This window comes from Giraffa tippelskirchi, chromosome 8 (genome assembly GCF_054371585.1).
Source record: "Giraffa tippelskirchi isolate mGirTip1 chromosome 8, T2T-mGirTip1v1.2.pri, whole genome shotgun sequence".
Taxonomy (NCBI): domain Eukaryota; kingdom Metazoa; phylum Chordata; class Mammalia; order Artiodactyla; family Giraffidae; genus Giraffa; species Giraffa tippelskirchi.
In genome coordinates, this window is record NC_137282.1 from 77,426,753 (window position 1) to 77,446,181 (window position 19,429).

Genomic DNA, 19,429 nt, shown 5'->3' on the forward strand with positions numbered 1-19,429 from the left:
TTTACTGTGTCTCTCCAGCTCATCAGGTGAAGTTTTACCACAGAGGTGGGACAACGGCTAGCAAACTAGGAATCTGAACCCAGGCTGCGGCTATGGTGTGAGCCCTGAGGTTCAGGGCCAGAGGGGACAAGGGTGTGTCTTTGTCTCAGAGTAAAACCCAGACATCCCATGAAGTTGCCTTTCCCCCCAGATTTACCCCACTTGTTTCCCAAAGGCCAGGCTTCTTGAGTTTAGGGTATGTTGAGAGTATATGGTGAAAGATCTCTGCCCTTCTCGGAAGCTGAGCTGTCTGAGCAAGTTTGTTTGTCAGGCTGTCCGCAGGGGCCGGGAGCTGAAGCAGCCCTTAAATGCCTGCTGGTGGCGACGGGGCTGAAAGGCAGGCTCAGGCTGGCCGCCCACCCTGGACGTCCTTCTCCCGCGGCATGCCGTGTGGGCTCGGATGCCTCACGTCACTCAGTGGGCTGCCGTCTGTTGTCCTCTGTCTGAGAGGGGCCCCAGGTGGGGCCTGCGGGAGCCCCGTGGGGCCGCCTCCTCCTCTCTGGGACACTGGGGTGGCCTGGGTCCCGCCTCCTTCCTCTCCTGGCCCCTCTTCTCCCCGGAGCCTGTTCCTGTGAGTGCAGAAGGGGCTGTGGCACTCCAGTCTAGTCTGTGCAGGCTACTGGGACAGAATTCAGCAGACTGGACGGCTCCTAAAGAGCATTTTGGAGGCTGAGGCCAAGGCCGGGCGGGTTCAGGGTCAGGCGTGGCTGCCTCCTGGTTCGTACACGGCCATCTTCTCACGGAGAGCTGGTATGGCAGACAGGAGGAGAGACGCTCAGGGGTGCCTTTCGTAAGGCTGCACCCTCGGGACCTAATCACCCCCAAAGCCCCACCTCCTGACATTGTCACCTTGGGGTTAGGATTCCAACAGAGGAACTTTGGGGGACAGAGCCGTTCCATTCAAAAGAGTGTTCTCCTTGCTATTAGGGCTCCATTGCCTCTAGTCCCCAGCACACTCAGGGCCAGGAGTCGGGTGGAGGCGCTGGCCCCTGGCACTCTCAGCGTTTGATGCTAAGTTTGTTAGATAAAGCATCTTACAATATCATGATATTTGTGTGTATGTGTTTTTTAACAAATTGGGTATTGATAAATAACTCAGATGTTTCATTTTCTCTATGCTTGTTTTTTTTTTCCTTTTACTATAAACCGTTCATCTTTATCCAACATATGAGTATCAAAATTGATACTGATGCTTTACTGACCAATAAAACTGATCATTTTATTATTGCATTGTTTGAGAACATTTAGAAAGGTGTTTTTTTTTTAGGAAAAAAAACCCTGAATATTAAGAGTTTCTGTAATTCTCCTTATTAAAGAAATAAATTTCATATAAGGAACAAATACATAATAAAGGACAATTATGTTACAAAAAGGTTCACTTAAGCAAGTTAAAGATTTCTGCCCCAGCTTTCTGCAGTGAGCCCAGCTTCAGAGCATAGATTTTATCATCAAATTAAAAGCAAAGGGATAATACTATGAAGGACACATCTAGTGAGCTGCTTATTTTTAAAAAGCTGGGATCTCTTACCCATAGATTGAGCTTTTTCTGAAGACACTTAAATGATATAGCTGCCAGGGTCTAGAGGACAGAAAATTCTCAGGTCTGATTTGAAGATATTATCCAGAATTAATGTTTTGTCTATATGATTTGCTCACTTTTATGTTCTCTTGGGGGCTCCCTTGGTGGCTCAGATGGTAAAGAATCTGCCTGCAATGTGGGAGATCCGGATTTGATCCCTGGATTGGGAAGATCCCCTGGAGAAGGGAGTGGCTACCCACTCCAGTATACTTGCCTGGAGAATTCCATGGACAGAGGAGCCTGGCTGGCTATAGTCCGTGGGGTCGCAGAGTCGGACACAACTGAGCGAATGTTCTCTGTAGTCAAAATTGACGCAAACATGTGATTCTGGCAGTGCCCACATATCTAGGGGGGTTTATATTAGTAGTGATTAAAATCAATAATCTTGGCAAAGGTGTGGATTATCTCCTCACTTTTAAAAGGATTTATTTTTAATTGAAGGATAATTGCTTTACAATATTTTGTTGGTTTCTGCCATACATCAACATGAATCAGCCTATCTCTTTACTTTTTTTTTTTTTTTTTTTAGGAAAAGTGTTTCCACTGTTTACTTATGAAATGGTAGCTAAACCCAAAACATTTAAAGAATGTTTTATTTTTGAGGTGTTTCTTTTTTATCACTACTAAAACAAGTATGTTTGTTTCATTTGACCTCCCTTTGATCTTATTAAAGCAAAATCAACTAGACTGTTTCCCAGATAGTCACTTTCACCTGCCCTCCCCCAACTCACCGCTTCAGAACTTCCAGAAAGTGCTTTTGCTGAAATTAAGTACCATGTTTCATATCTGCGAGCTCTTCCTCACCGGTTAGTGGATTATTTCCTATGATTATCTCTCTGTGTTGGCTTTGATCACCTTTTGGTGCTGCGTAGCTGTATTTGGACAAGTGTTTTCCTTTTAAGGAACAGAGTGCTGCTATGCTTTCTATTTTTGATGAACAACAATGTTAAAAACATAGAAGTTTGTTTTTCTTCTTTCTGTCATGGGCGTTCTATAACAGAAACCCTGAAATGCTTAACTGCATAGATGTGAGCAGAATAACAGTGGGACACTTACATTCTACACTAACATACTGAAAATGATGGGATGAAAGTGTCCACTTTTCTTGAGGTTGTCTGTATACTGCAGTTTTACTGTGTTTTCATTTCTGAGAGCGTCACGCTTACAGCTACAGTGTTAAGATACACGCCTTGTGTTTCTGTCCCTTCTCACATCTGATGAATCCAGTTAAGCCCCTGGATGACCCGTGAATACAGGTAAACTTTCTGGATCTCCAAGCCGTGTCCCACCAACGTCAGTGCAGGAAGACAACAGAGGTCATACCTTGAACCGTCTGGCTGCCTTGTTAACTTAGCATCACAGGCTACTGCCGACAATGAAAGAGTTCTTGTGTCCTCTCAAACATGAGAAAATCAGTGGAGCCTCCCACAAGCCATACTAGTGTGAACTAAGGGGCATCATTTCTACCGTCCTGTTGAGAATTAGGAAACGTCTTCCCTCTGTGAACTCATACCATTTCCAAGCGACTTGTCTTACTCCTTCTCTAAAAGTCCCTTTATGAAGGAGAGTGCTACAGTATCGCAGCTCTTTTTAAACTGTACCACCCACTTCTGGGCCTCTTGTCTTGTGTTGAAGAGAAGCCAGATGTTCACCGCTGATCTCCTAACCCTTCCCGCTCTGCCGGAGTGAGTGCTTCTTGGAGCTGCGCCCTCTCCCTTTCTTCCCAGATGATCTCGCTCTTGCCTTCAGCTCGCTCACACGCTCTGCTCTCCTGTGCTCCATTATCCATCAAGGCGCAAGGCCGCTGAGGTTGCTTTATTCCACCTCCTCCTGATTTTCTTAAATCCCATGCCTCCATTGCATCTTCACTGTTGCAGCTTTGGTGCCCATTCCATCTTCTCTCATCCAGGCTTGTTTTTCCTTCCGATTGATGATTATGACATTGCTTCACCTTTCCCAGTCTTGCCACAATTCTTCCCAAGATTTACTCTCTTCTGAATGTTGATCTCTGAAGTGACATCTTGGTAAATCCATACAGACTCCTCTCAGATTCCCAAAGGAGCCCCTTTCTGTCCCTCCCTTTGCAGAAAGGAATCTGTCTAGACCCTCCTGCCCTATCTTGCCTGCCAAACTCCTTGTCCTCCGAGTCTTAACTGGGTCACGATTTCCTTCAAGATTTCCTGACCACCTTCCACGTCAGGCTGCCAGTTTTGCCTCCTTTGTATTCTTGACTAGACATATATCTGATGATACCTGTAACGTGACTAGATTATAGCTTTATATCAACATGCTTTTCACCCTCTTTACAGTGGGAATCGTTCTTTATATCCCTAGTGTCTGGTTTTGTGCTTGATAAAGTAGTCTGACTTATTTAGTGTCTAATGACCAAATGAATATTAGTATCTGCATTCTTTTTAGGATAAGATGATTCTGTTTCTATTAATTATTCGAGGATTTCTTCCTTTTTTCATCGCTTTATATTCAAAATTGACCTCAGAGGACAAACTTGACATTAGAAGTTAAAACACTAAAGTAGAAGATCTAATGAGACAGTTGCTTCTTGGGTATTCACAGCCTTTCTCAAAACTCTGTTCCTAGACATTTAAAACAAACATGTAGTAGTTGTGACAGACAAAATGTACTGAAATTAGGGAGATGGTTTTATTGAGGCCATTATAATATAGAGCTCACTCTTTGATGAGGAACGCTCAGGGGAAGGAGAAGCCCTGGGGCTTCACAGAGCCGGGGAAACAAGGGTGGCCCTGAGGGTGAGGGCCTTTGGGCAAGGAGATGTGAATGCAGGCCGTCTTACCTGAGCTGGTGGAGGGAGAAAGATAGTGTGGGTGATGCAGAGCAGTGGTCCTGTGGAGTCAGCCTTTTCTTCCAACACGAGGGTGGTGGCTTTCCAGCCAGCACGGTTTCACAGGCGCACAGGGCTCGGGTTGCATGTTCTCAGTCCCAGAGAAAAGGACATGGTTCCTCAGCAAACAACTCGGACGTGATTGTAAACCTTCTTAGTGAGGCAACTCTGAGTCTCATAGCCTCTGGGGAATTCTTGCTGATGCTGGTTCATCTGCCGTTGGCAAAGATTTGGTTGTTTTCGGGCCCTGAAGATTGGACATTGTAAAAGAGGTATTCCTAAAGTGAAAAGGAGCAAACAAATTGATGTAGGCGGTTGTACTGTATGAAGACTTGGGAGCTGAGCCTTCAGGGCCCATGAAGGAGCAGCTCTTAGTTTTGCAGGACAGCTCGTCAAGTGTCCTGAGGGTCTCCATCAAGGCTGCCCACAGGCGTGGCCACCTCTCACACAGAGGCATGTGCCAGGAGGTCCCGGGGCCTGTGCAGAGACAGCCCTGCCCACCGGGTCATGTTTGCCCAGCAGCGCCCACGGCTCCATCAGAGCCGGGGAGAAGGGCACCCGCAAGGCCACCAGAGGCCAGACCGGGATCTGGGCTGCCTGGCGCCGGCTGCTGCTGGTGCCGAGACGTTAGTTTGGGGGACTGTAAGCAGACGCTGAAGGAGACCGTAAGGACTGGCAGTTTGGGCAAGGCAGGAGGACCCGGGCCAGCGTGCAGATAGGGATGGAAGCTGGTTTTTACCTAGAGGAGAAGGAAGTCTAGTAAAGCAGGGTTTTCGCATCCACCAGTTCCCTGCAGTGTCCACAGAGGTGCAGAGTCACTCAGTGAACATGGCTGAAATCCAAAGTCCTGGAATGGTGTTCGGTAAACACTGCAGAGTTTCCCATAGAAACGGAATTTTTTTCTATAGTCCCTCTTCCAGTAATCAAAGAAAGATTATTTATGATCACAGAATAAGGCTGGTCTCATTAGCTGTGTTTAGATAGGTGCAGCAAGAATGGTAATTTACCACCTAGGCCTTAGGTTTGATTTGCGGGAAGTTTTCATAAGGAATCGTACATTGTAACATTTAAAAGCCTCTTGGGGTAAGGAAGCCAGGCCAAGAGCCTGCTGTCAGATTTCACCTGCAGTGCCTATAAATTCGGGTGAATTCCTTTCTTCTGAGGTCTCCACCGTCTGCTCTAGTTCTTGGGCCTGCTCAGAGTCACCTCCCTAACTCCGGGAACACTGTAAGCCAGGGACCAGGCTCGTCGTAAATAAGCTACAAGGATATATTGCACAGCACAGGGAATATAGCTAGTATTTTATAATAACTTTAAGTGGAATATAATCTATAAAATTTCTGAATCACTATTTTATAACTTGAAACTAACAAAATGTTGTAGATCAACTATACCCCAATTTAAAAAAGGAAACAGTAAGGAAATCCCCCCCCCAAAATTATTTTTAAGTATTTTTTCTTTTCTGGCACTGTTTAAAATACTGGGAGTTCAATTTCCATAATATTTGGGAGTTTTAGGAATATTTGTTTTGTAGGCACTTATTTCTAAGCCAACAGCTTCTTTAGGAGATTTAAAAATCTCAGTTGGTAACACCATCTCAAGATGCTTTTCTCAGGAAGAGAATGGCCTTTCTGGATTACAGGCATGGATGCACACACACACACACACACACAGCTTGTAATTTCAATTTTAAAATTTTACTCATAGCTAAAAATTTCTCTTATGGTGTAAACACGGAAATCCAAAATTTAGTCCAGATATCTACTCCCTGGTGGCATGAAATTCTTAATAGTTTTGAGCTGAAAGTAGAAAAACAAGCAGAAAAAACTCTGTCATCTGTCAGGGAACAAAGATCTCTGTGAACCATCAAACCATTTGCAGAGATCACCAAATGCTTAGACCGTGAAACCAAAAGAAACGGGCCCCAGAGTGAACACTCAGGAAGTCAATAAACATCAAATCCTTACCATGGTATTGCTGGACTAGAGTCTGGACTCCAGGACTCAATCTGGTCCTGATGCTGGGACCCTGAGTCCCGACTCAGGAAGGTGCCCGAGGACGCCTTCAGCTCAGGGTTACCTGGGCGGGGAAGCGGGGCCGGTCCCATGCGAGGCCCAGCTCCAGATCTGTGAAAGCAAACGCACGAGACAGTTGAGCCCATTCTCTTCAGACTGATGTGACAGGAGCAGAGAAAAGGCGGTGGCCTGGGGCTTGACAGAGGCAGGTGAGCAAGGGGTTGTCTGAGTCTGCTGGGAATCCCAGGGAGGCTGGAGGTGGGCTTTTCTGAGCCACCTAGGAAAGGCACTGCTGTCCTGTCTCAGAGCAGCGGAGGGGAGCGTGGTCCCTTCCACTGCGCTTTTCCAAGAGTCTGAAAGGGTGGGAAGAGTTCTTCCCCAGCATTCTAGGTTCCAGGGCACAGGGACCAGGTCAAGTTCAAGTTTGTTTTGCAGAATCAACTTTGCATAGAATGGGAATGCATCTTACAGGACAGGGAGATCCAGGTCTCAGTCTTAAAGGACCGTTTCATTTTTCAACATGCACTGTGGTTGGTTCGAATAAAGGTTCAGTTCAGTTCAGTCGCTCAGTCATGTCCGATTCTTTGTGACCCCATGAATCGCAGCACGCCAGGCCTCCCTGTCCATCACCAACTCCCGGAGTCTACCCAAACCCATGTCCATCGAATCAGTGATGCCATCCAACCATCTCATCCTTTGTCGTCCCCTTCTCCTCCTGCCCCCAATCCTTCCCAGCATCAGGGTCTTTTCCAATGAGTCAGCTCTTCGCATGAGGTGGCTGAAGTATTGGAGTTTCAGCTTCAACATCAGTCCTTCCAATGAACACCCAGGATTGATCTCCTTTAGGGTGGACTGGTTGGATCTTCTTGCAGTCCAAGGGACTCTCAAGAGTCTTCTCCAACACCACAGTTCAAAAGCATCAATTCTTCAGTGCTCAACCTTCTGTATAGTCCAACTCTCACATCCATACATGACCACTGGAAAAACCATAGCCTTAACTAGACGGACCTTTGTTTGCAAAGTAATGTCTCTGCTTTTAAATATGCTGTCTAGGTTGGTCATAACCTTCCTTCCAAGGAGTAAGCGTCTTTTAATTTCATGGCTGCAGTCACCATCAGCAGTGATTCTGGAGCCCAAAAAATAAAATCTGACACTGTTTCCACTGTTTCCCCATCTGTTTCCCATGAAGTGATGGGACTAGATGCCATGATCTTCGTTTTCTGAGTGCTGAGCTTTAAGCCAACTTTTTCACTCTCCTCTTTCACTTTCATCAAGAGGCTCTTTAGTTCTTCTGCACTTTGTGCCATAAGGGTGGTGTCATCTGCATATCTGAGGTTATTGATATTTCTCCCGGCAATCTTGATTCCAGCTTGTGCTTCCTCCAGCCCAGCGTTTTTCATGATGTACTCTGCATATAAGTTAAATAAGCAGGGTGACAATAGACAGCCTTGACGGACTCCTTTTCCTATTTGGAACCAGTCTGTTGTTCCATGTCCAGTTCTAACTGTTGCTTCCTAACCTGCATACAGGTTTCTCAAGAGACAGGTCAGATGGTCTGGTATTCCCATCTCTTTCAGAATTTTCCACAGTTTATTGTGATCCACACAGTCAAAGGCTTTGGCATAGTCAATAAAGCAGAAATAGATGTTTTTCTAGAATTCTTTTGCTTTTTCGATGATCCAGCAGATGTTGGCAATTTGATCTCTGGTTCCTCTGCCTTTTCTAAAACCAGCTTGAACATCTGGAAGTTCACGGTTCACATATTGCTGAAGCCTGGCTTGGAGAATTTTGAGCATTACTTTACTAGCGTGTGAGATGAGTGCAATTGTGCAGTAGTTTGAGCATTCTTTGGCATTGCCTTTCTTTGGGATTGGAATGAAAACTGACGTTTTCCAGTCCTGTGGTCACTGCTGAGTTTTCCAGATTTTTTTTTGTCTTTTCCAATAATGTTAAATAAGATTTACTGATCCTTATGAGATTTGTGCACTGTGACTATCACCTTATGGATAGACTTGACAGCCAGGGTGGAGCAGGATCAGGTTACCGTCATTGAGAGAATAGAAAGCAGCTGAACTTTCTCCCCGTTTTTATTGCTTTCATTGAAAGGTGACATGTAGCAAAGGTTACATAGATAAACGACCAAGTTAGGAAATGTATTCTCATGAAACCACATACTGTGAAGGTTATAGTTTACAAAACTGCTGGGATTAATATCTGCTTTCAGCAGAGTAATTAATCACTTGGCCCTCTAGGAGTACTTCATTGTCTGGTTTCTTGATAAGACCCGTGAGGTAAGGAAAGGCCAAGTGGCCATCAGATACGAAGTCACTAACAAGTGAGCTGCAAAAGGATGTACTGAATTGCAGTCTTCTGGGTCTCCTGGCATCTGACTGTATCTTCTATGCTTCATATCTTCTTTTTGTATAATTGCCTGGTAGAAGGCATTTTCCAGTAGTGATAGCATTCTAAGAGGAGGAAAAATACCTTGACTTCTGTGCACAGAGCTTTTATTCTACTCAGCAGAGCACGCTGAATGCTTGCTGCGCTTCAAGTACTGTAAGGGGTAAATTGATACTTGACCCTCTAAGTTGTTTCTGCAGTGGTGGTTATATGCCTTGCCAGTTCACAGAATGTTCACCGGAAGAACAGTTGAAACTTTCTCTTATAAAGATTGTCAAACAGAGGAAAAGTGAAAGAATTGTCCACATGTTTCCAAACCAAGCTTGTGTTTGCTCCCCCACAGTGTAGTAGGGCCAGTTTACTGATACGAGGTTGTGGTGAAGGCAAGTGCAGTGTCTCTCTCACGGGGCCCAACAAGGAGAACATGCCTGAAAGACCCTAGCTCCCCAAAAACCCTTCCGAGAAGGGTTCTTAATAACCCTCAGTTCCCACCTCACCCCATCCCCTGGTAGGTTCTTCTTTCTTTCTTTGTTTCTTTTTTTAACACCAAAAACATTTTGTAGTGGAGTATGGCCGATTAACAACATTGTGATAGTTTCAGGTGAACAGCAAAGGCTCAGCCAGACACGCACATGCATCCATTCTCCCCCAAACCCCCCTCCCATCCAGGCTGCCACATGACGCTGAGCTGAGTTCCCTGTGCTGCACAATAGGTCTTTGTTGGTCATCCACTTTAAACACAGCAGAGCGTGCATGACCATCCCGAAGTCCCGAACCATTCCTCCCTGCCCCGGAAACCATAAGTTCGTTTTCTACGTCTGTGAGTCTCTTTCTGTTTTGTAAGTTCAGTTCTATAGTTTCGTTTTAGATTCCACGTATAAGTAATGTCATATGGACATTTCTCTTTCTCTGTCTGACTTACTTCACTCAGTATAACACTCTCTGGGTCCATCTGGGTTGCTGCAAATGGCATGATCTCATTCTTTTTTAATGAATGAGTAATATTCTGTTGTATGTATGTACCACATCTCTATCCATTCCTCTGTCTGGACATTTAGGTTGCTTCCATGCCTTGGCTATTGTAAACAGTGCTCCAGTGAACACTGGGTTGCATGTATCTTTTCGCTGCAGCCCCCAGTAACTTCTGGTCTACTTCCTATCTACAAGCTTACCTTTTCTAGATAATTTGTAAATAGAATTATACAGCATGTATCCTTTTATATCTAGCTTTTTTTCTCTTAGCATGTTTTCAAGAGTCATCCACGTTGTATATATGAGAACTTCATTTGTTTTTATGGATGAATAATATTCCATTGTATGTATATTCCAAATTTTGTCTATCCTTTTACCTACTGATGGACATGGATTGTTTTCACCTTTTGGCTCTTGTGAAAATTCACATACAAGTATATGAGTCCTTGTTTTTCAATTCATTTTGATATATGCCAGGAGTAAGTTTGCTGGTCCTGTGGTAATTCTGTGTTTCACTTTTTGAGGAGCCACCAGATGTTTCCTACTGTGGCTGCGTTCTTTTATATTCCAGCCAGAACGCATGCGGCTTCCAGCTCAAACCCTTAACACTTGCTGTTTTGGGGGATTTTTATTGTTGTTGTTGTTGTAACCATCCTAGTAACTATAAAGTAGTATCTCATTAGGTCTGGTATCTCATTTGAATTTCCCAGATGACTAGTGAGTTAGAGCATATTTTCATGTGCTGTGGGCCATTTGCTTATCTTTGGAGAAATGTCTATTCAAGTTATTTGCCCATATTTTAAATGAATTGTCCTTATTTTGTTGAGTTGGAGGAGTTCTTATATATTCTGCATGTTAAACCCTTCTCAAATGTATGATTAGCACATATTTTCTCCCATTTTTTGGGTTATCTTTTTCACTCTCTTGATAGTGTTTTTTGATGCCAAAAAAGTTGTTAATTTTGATGAAGTCCAGTTTTTTTAATTATCTTTTTTCCTGTGCTTTTGGTGCCATAATTTAAGCAACCCGTGTTATGAATATTTTTCCCTATGTTTTCTTCCAAAAGTTTTATAGCTTCTGCTCTCAAATTAGATCCATTTTGAGTTATTTTTTTTCTATAGTATAAGGTAAAGATCCAGTTTTATTATTTCATATGTGGTTATCCAGCTCTCTCAGCATCACTTGCTGAAGAGACTATCCATGAACAATCTTGGCAACCTTGTCAAAAATAGTTGACCATAGATGTGAGGGTTTATTTCTAGACTTTCAATTCTGTCTTCACATCTATCCCTATGCAGTACTATACAGTTTGAGTGCTATAATTTTGTAGTAGATTTTGAAATCAGGAAGTGTGAGATCTCCATCTTGTGGTTCTTTTTCAAGATTGTTTTGGCTATTTGTGTTTCCTTGGAATTCCATATGGATTTTAGGATGGATTTTTCCATTCCTACAAAAATTGCCATTGGAATTTTGGTAGAGATTGCATTGAATCTGCTGTGGCAAGTATTGTCATCAATAATATTAACTCTTCCAATTCATGTACACAGGCTGTTTTTCCATTTATTTAGGTCATCTTTGATTTGTTTTAGCAATTAAAAAAAATTTTCAGGTTACAAGGCTTGCATCATCTTTATTAAATTTATTCCTAAGTACTTTATTCCCTTTTGATGCTAATAAATGGAATTGATTTCTTAGTTTCCTTTTCTGATTGTTCATTACTAAGGTATAGAAATACAAATAAGTTTTGTGCTTTTTTTGTTTCCTGCAACTTTGCTAAATTCATTTGTCCTAATGTTTTTTTATGGCTTCTTCATAGAGTTTTCTGCCTGTAAGATCTTCTTATCTGTGAAGAGAGATAGTTTGATTTCTTCCTTTTCAATTTGAATGTCTTTTATTTCTTTTTCTTGCATAATTTCCTGAAAAGAACAGTAGCTTAGTTTTGGACATGTCACATCTGAGATCCTTACTAGACCTCCAGATGGAGATGTCAGATAGGAGGAGAGTCTGAGTCTCGGCATCACGGAGCTGGTCTGAGCTAGAAGTGTGAAGTTGGGGCTGTAGGCATTTTTGCTCCTGCAGAAAGCCCTGAGGCCATGTGAGGGCTCACCTTGGGAGTGAGTGCAGGCAAGAAAGAGAAGCAGCCTGAGGTAGAGTCACGGAGAAGGAGCCTGGTGATCAGAAGTCAGGAGAGCTTCCTCTGCCTGTCCCCCTTGACGCCTTCATTCTAGGAATGAGCGCTTCCCACTGATAACGTCCTACAGGCTGCTTCTGTATGGGTCCCCAGAAGAAAGTAAATTGTCTTGGAATGACCTCCTGCAGGGTTTTACTTGGGGCTGGCCATGTCGCTGGCTCCGTGCAGTCTTCATTCTAGGATGACACTGAAGCCAGAATCTTACTCCTGCATAAAGGCCTTGTCTCCAGACTCAACCCAGGGAGCCGTGCTCACGTTCCGCTCGTATCCAGAACAGAGGAGAGCTTACAAAGGATGCTCTGGAGGGATAACTAAAAACACAGAACAGTGGCTGTCCATCGTTAGCTAGCTCATCTGCCGTTTCTGAGGTCTTCCTCCGAGTATCTTTTTCATTCATCTTGTCTCTTCCTTCATTGTCCCTCAATACACCTATGTGGCACAGAGGCCCTTGAGTCCACCATGTGTCCCTCTGGGTCCTTTGGGCACTTTTGGTTTCTTCTCATTCATTCATAGGACCATTCAAGACACTGGTTTGTGTGCCATGATGGTTTTGAGGTTATACTGAGCAGCTGGTTCCATTTGAGGCACATCACATGACCTGAAAGAGTGTAAGAATAGTGTGCATTCACATTTGTTTTTTAAATAAAGAGAACATTTAGGGGGACTTCCCTGGTGGTCCAGTAGTTAAGAATCTGCCTTCCAATTCAGGGAATGTAGGTTTGATCCCTGGTTGGTGAACTAAGATCCCACATGATGTAGGGCAGCTAAGCCTGCGTACCACAATGAAGACCCATCACAGGCAGAACTAAATAAATAAAGGTATTTTTTTGTACTAAAAGACCATTTCCCTAATATATATCGAATTATAAAACAATAGTCATTTCTAGTTGGTGGAACTACAGGGAAATGTATATGTCTAACTATGTATTTCTGAAACATTTAATTCTTTGCTATCAGCATGCATAAGTAAAAAGTATTTTAAAAGTTTTATTTTTAAAAATTTACAGTTCCAATTAATAGGTGATGCCAATACAGAAATAAGCAGTTCCATTATCTGTGCTCTTGTGTGGAAAGGGATGAAAGAATCTGCTTGAGTCAGGTAGCAGAAGCTTGACCATAACTGTGTACTTACGTCTGAGACCAAGAATATGTTGCCTAGAAGCCTCAGGAAAAATGGTTTCTAAGCCTGCAAGAAAAACGTCTCCTTACCCTCTCCTTCCTGGAAGCATATTAACAATTTGGCACTTGTGGAGGCCCACTAGGCAACTGGTAGAATGAATTTCTGGAGGGAAACTGTTCTTTTCCTCTCCCACCTCATGTCCTGGATTATTTTGGATCGGTTTGGGGATAGTATCTGAGTTTCTATCTTTTGGGCTATTTTTTTTTTTTCCGGGAATATAAAGTTTTTTCCCTTTGATATATGCTTAAATGTTTACTTTTAAGTGATGTAACTTTTCAGAAAACAAAGTTTATTTCTGTGGGAAAAATATTTTTTATATTTTTGACTGTTTTTTGTTCCTTCTCTTTTGACATCCCTAGCCAACAAGAACATTAGTCATGACAAGCATGCCATCTGAGTAAGTACTCGTTATTTTGATAACTTTCTCCTCGATATGAAAGTTTGGACTTTTCGTTCATAAACTGTGCTGGGTGCTTGGGCAGCCCTCACGCCCGTGCTGGGTCGGTGTTGCTCTCTGTAATTAACACTGGGGTCAGAAGAGCACTGGAAATAAGAGAGGTGGTGGAAAGGCTGTGAACGGTTCAGCATCGAAGACCTTTGAGTGGCTTGGATGGCATTTAGAGGCGTTTTAGTATCTGCCGCTCCTCTTGCTCATCTTGTACCGCACAGCTCTGCAAGTCCACCACCCCCACCCCATGAAGGCCCCGTAAGTGGAGCCTCACTGGTGGAAGCGCTTCCCTTAAAGATCTTAAAGAAACCCTTTAGTGGGATGCTTTCTACCACTGTGGTCAAGCAGCTGTCTGCACATCTGGTGGAAGCATTCACAGCTCCCTAGCGCACTCTTATCATCTCCTTTAAACATTAGCACAATGTTGCACATCCAACAAAAATACCGTGCCTTATTATTTGCAACAGATTTTTGAATTCTTATTTAAAGAGGAAAAAAAATGTTTTTTTTTTTTAATATCGAAAGTTTTAGGGCTTTAAGATATCCATCAAAACACTGGGACATCTCAGTGCAAAACAGGCGGCAGAAAGAGTACATGCTTCCCAGACTTTGGGTGGCGGGATCCCGTCCCACCTGTGACATGAAGTTAAAAGGACTGGTCGTTCAAAACCCACATGTTATCTAGTGAAAAAGGAGCACACTCACAAGTTCTGTTTATGTCTTGTGAAATACGTGGGTCATCCTAAATAGTTTAATACAGAAATGAATAATTGAATATTGGTCTAACATTTTTAAAAGTCTATATTTTTGCTCCAAATTTAAAAAACAAAAAACAAAAAACACTGATAGCTAGCTATCTTCTCAATCGAAGGTTTGAAAATCAAACTCTTCATTTAGGCCATTTTGAATCTCTTTTTGGTTCATTCCTGCCCCAGATACTTGTTGTCAGAAGGTAAGAACAAGACCTAGATGTTCTAAGGTCATATTGATTAGCCGTGTTTTGCAAAGATCCTTGTTATTGATTAGCACATCCAGCGAAGAGCTAGAAGCTCCCAGACTTGGAATAACAAAATCATAGATATGCAGGAACAGGTTTCTAGAGCGTGTCTGGCTTAGAGGTTTTCACTTCTTTTTGCTATTGTTTTATTTGCATTTTATACCCCTCCCCCAATTTAAATATTTCCTGCAACTCCAATAAGCATATATCCTCTGGTTAAAGTGATGTGCCCGGTCCTGACTCATCCATCTACTATACCCTGGGGATCCCTGGAAAATTCTCACCAGGATAGAGGTCAGGCCTTGTATTTCACAAGTGAAAAATAAGTCTTGTGATCGGCAAAGCCCAGATCATCATAGCTGAGAAATGCCATAATATAAGCAGGGGATAGTTGGAGATGGTGTGCATAATCATGGACAAAACTGCCTCCTTCCCTTTGGAATGTAATTTTTGGAGACAGGAGAAGTTTCTTAACTCACCGTGCACGTCACAGTGCGGCTCAGAAAGCCTATGCGGTGCTCATGTTTTGGCAGGGATTTCCCAAAGCTGCTGGCAGACAGGGGGAAAAGCAGCATGTCAGAGTTAAAGGCATAATAGAAAGGTGATCGTAAAAGGAAGAAAGGGAATATGGAGAGTGATTTGGGAAGAAAGTTAGGGAAGAGAAATATTTAAAGAGGAAAAAGGGTACTTAAAGCATTAGTGGGATGATAGATCAGAAGATAAACAGTGATGAGCTTTGTGAAATTTGCCCTGAGGTTCAATCTGAAGTTTTAATAAACAGGACCTATAAAATTATATGTTTTACTCTTGATAAATGTTTTATTTTTAAAATAAAATATGTGAGGATCTTGGTTCTGACAATGCAAAAACTAGGTCCGACAGGACTCAAAAGTAAACACGATGGGGTCTGGGTGTCGAGGAGGCCTGGTGCAGGGTGCTGGCAGGCCCCGCCCGGGCACCTGGGGAACCCCTTTTTGCTTGGGGCCGCTGTTTTCTTAGCCACTAGAATAGACAGTTGGAGTTGAGATCTGAAATTTATTTCCCCCAGATTTCAAGTTATGGATTGCAGGGCAATGAGCACCACAGAAGTTGGTGTACATTTTTTTCTAGTTTTTTACATTTTAGTTCATTGTCATCCCCTTGATGTTTATGCGCAGGAAACACATCCCACCATGTGTTGACTTTTCTCTCCGCTTCACAGAAAGTACGGCATGGTGATCCAGGTCGTGAACAGACTAAAGGGCTTCTCGCTGGCGCGGGAGGTGTGCAGCACCACGACGCACGTGCTGGCCGGGAGGCCGCGCCGCACCCTGAGCGTGCTGCTGGGCATCGCGCGCGGCTGCTGGATCCTGTCCTTTGAGTGGGTAAGCCACCGTGCCCGCAGAGTGCGCGTACGCGTCCCGGGTGCTTGCCCCGGGCTGAGTGGTGGGCCGGTCCGTGCTAATCCCGCCCTCTTCTCCCCTGCCCCAGTCCCTCTGGCTCCTCATCTCCCGATGGTTCCCAGGAGGATGAGCAGGTAGGTTTGCAGGTAAAGACCTCACGGCCACGAGCAGAGCAGACTTGCAATGAGAACGCCCCATGCACGTTCTCACAGTCCAATGCACTTTCTTCTGTGCTTGACCAAGAATTAATGTGACCTATGTTAGCGATTGTGTAAAAATCCAAAGGAATTCCGTGATTGTTTTCACAGATGGGTCTACTTACTGAGAGACATGTTCGTTTAATCCCGTTTAGATATCTTATTATCTTATGCATGTCTATGTTTAATATTACTTGCCCTTATTTCTGTGTATTAAATGCAGAGTTTGGTTGGGTTTTTTTAAGTAATTTTTTTCCATTATTCTTGAATTGAAATTGTTTCTCACTCTTTCTATTTTTACTTTGACCCACAACCCGTGGTCACTCCAAAGCATTACTATCTGATGAGGGTAGCATCATTTGTTACTTGCATCACTATTTTACATCTGCTAAGTACCCAGGCTCCCTTCTCCTCCCCCTAAGCATGTGTTATACTGCTGTTGTTGTTGAGTCACTAAGCCATGCTATTTCTTTTGTGACCCCATGGACTGGAGTGTGCCAGGCTCCTCTGTCCATGGAACTTCCCAGGCAAGAATACCAGAGTGGGTTGCTATTTCCTTCTCCAGGAGATCTTCCCAACCCAGGGATCAAACCTGCATCTCCTACATTGCAGGCAGATTCTTTGGCACTGAACCACCTGGGAATGCTGTGTTAATTTAAACCGGTAGAATTATAATATGCAAATCAACAGGTATATTTTCAAGTTCAGCTGTCGTCTTTTTCCCTTGTTATGATTTAACCTGCATCTCTCTCTGGTACATGAGGTTTAAGATATTAGTGGTTGGAGTCATGAAGTGGAAAAGGCTGGAATTCCCCCCACAAAGTCCTGTTTGTCTAGGCAACAATTAGCAATTACCTTGCTTAATTATGTACAAGTACCGGTCCACATTTCTTTGTATGCAATGTCATTAATAGCTCCAGCCTCTGTGAATGAATATCCTGTTTGCTTTCTCTCCAATTCACAGTGTCTCTGTTTATCAGTCACCTCTTCCTTCCCTCATGTTTCAGAGGAAGACATTATCTTTTATGAGGCCAGGCAGCTGTGCTCTGTTCTGTACCAGCCTGTCCTCCTGGAATGCAGAGCCAGCGGAGGGCGCAGGCATGAGGGCTGGTGCTTGCCCTCCCGCTGCCAGGTGTGGGGAGCCCTGCCTGCGTGCACGCGTTTCTGCCCCAAGTCCTGCCAGGGTTCCACCACTAATCACACATAGAAACGGAGCCAGGTGTGCATTTAATATCAGGCCACTGTGCGTGGAATTAACCTCTCTCTGTGGGATTAACTGCTATCCATGAGCGAGTCGGGAAGTGAACCGTGTTATCTGATAAGCTTCCTGTGCTCGGACAGGCCTGCCTGCCTGGGCCTTCCTGCCTGAGGGAGGAGCCTTGCCCACGTGGCGTAGTGAGTGGGCTAAGTGTAAGTGCAGTGATAAGCCACAAAAAGGAAAGAAAAGGCGTTTCGGTTATAGAGGGGAAGGGGGGAGCTACCTCTGTTCTCAGACTACCTGAGAGTCTGTGTGGACAATTGCAACAAATCCACCAGAAAGCTCTCAGAACTAATAAGTGAGTTCAGCGCATTGTTGGCAAGCAAGGATTCAGTAGTACAAGGTCGACACTAAGATGGTGGTGGTGTTGAGTTGCTCAGTTGTGTCTGATTCTTTGCGACTCCCTGGACTGTGGCCAGGCTCCTCTGTCCATGGGATTCTCCAGGCAAAGATACTGCAATAGGTTGTCATTTTCTCCTCTAGGGCATCTTTCCAGCCCTGGGATCGAACCCAGGGCTCCTGCATTGACAGGCAGATTCTTTACCTCTGAGCCACTGGGGAAGCCCCAACATTGACATACTTGAGTTTAAATGTAACAGAAAAGGATGTGTAGACTCTGTGGCCTGGAGGATTGGAAACAGCAGAGACATATCGTGCGCAAGGACTGGAAGACTCAGTGTGGTTAAAAGACTCTCTCCCCTAAAGTGCTCTGCAGATTTAACGTGTTCCTGCTCACACTCACAGAGTTCACTGATGATGCACAGGCAGACTCTCAGATGTGTGCGTGGAGAACAGGGGGCAGCACGGCTGGAACAGTTCAGAAAGCGAAGCACAGACCTGGAGCCACATGCCCACAGGATCCGTGGTACTGTGTTAGTGTCCCTTGGCCATGTTAAATTACTACACATTTAGAGGCTAACCCCCACCCCCACCCCCAGACCTGTCTTCTCACAGTCTCCAAGGTCAGCAGTCTGCATAGGCTTCCCTGGGCTCACAGCCAGGTGTTGTGGGGCTCTGTCCCTGCTGGAGGCTCCGGGAGAACTCCTGCTTCCTGCCCTCTTCAGCTTCTGCAGGCCGCCCACGGCCCGTGGCTCGCGGCCCCCTCCAGCTGTGATGTCACCAGCCTCTGCTTCCCTGGTCACGTCTCTGACTTCCTGCCTCCATCATTCGTTTATTGGGACCTTCGTGGTCTCTCGGAGCCCCCCCAGATAATACAGAGCCCCTCCCATGTCGAGGTCATTAGTGTCAGTCACCGCATCGGTCACAGACCCCTGGGACTCCTCCACGGATAGCTGCGGGGCCCTTCTTCTGCCTGCTCTCACAATAATGCCGATGCGTTACTTCCATAAAGGCCACGCAACACTCCTGTATCCCTGGCTGATGACTTTTAATTGATTTGAATTCTATAAGGGCAGACTTTCCAAAAGTTTAGAAAGGCCCAGAAGGAGGAGGGAAGTATGAAAGTGCAGAGCCTGGGGTGATGCGTCTGCATCTGAGGAGCCCGAGATTTCAGGGGGCTCCAGGAGGACGGCGCCTGGGCCAGGCTCTCCCTCAGAGGTCTCCCTCCCCCCTCCGGAAGGGAGCCTGTCTACACCTTCACGTGGGACTTCCAATCTTCAGAACAGGGTTTGGGCATTGTAAGCAAGGAGACAGACTGGTCAGAAATAGAGCTAACTAAGAAAAAATTAAAGAGGAGCTGCTTACAGAAAGACTAGAGGAGGTCACCCCGAGCCTCCAGCCATCCCCAAGCTGTGCATGTTCTCCCTGACGCAGTGCTCACCCACGATGCTGGCCCAGAGTGAGGCTGAGCCACAGGGGAGGGTGGGCCGTGGACCCCCAAGACATAAGCAAAGGCAAGACTGCGGTGGGGGCTGTGTTAGTGCTGAAGCCAGGAGCCTGCCTCGACCAGGG

At 44.7% G+C, this 19,429-nt stretch overlaps 1 protein-coding gene across 22 annotated transcripts in view; it reads left to right on the forward strand.

The window, feature by feature from the left end:
- The window catches only part of MCPH1 (microcephalin 1), a 232,568-nt gene that overhangs the window by 55,022 nt on the left and 158,117 nt on the right, over positions 1 to 19,429 (forward strand). For all 22 annotated transcript variants that reach the window (XM_081521367.1, XM_081521358.1, XM_081521359.1 and 19 more), the window contains 2 exons: positions 13,596 to 13,633; positions 15,883 to 16,045. In XM_081521367.1, coding sequence (XP_081377493.1) covers positions 13,596 to 13,633; positions 15,883 to 16,045 — 201 coding nt within the window. The remainder of the gene's footprint in view (positions 1 to 13,595; positions 13,634 to 15,882; positions 16,046 to 19,429) is intronic.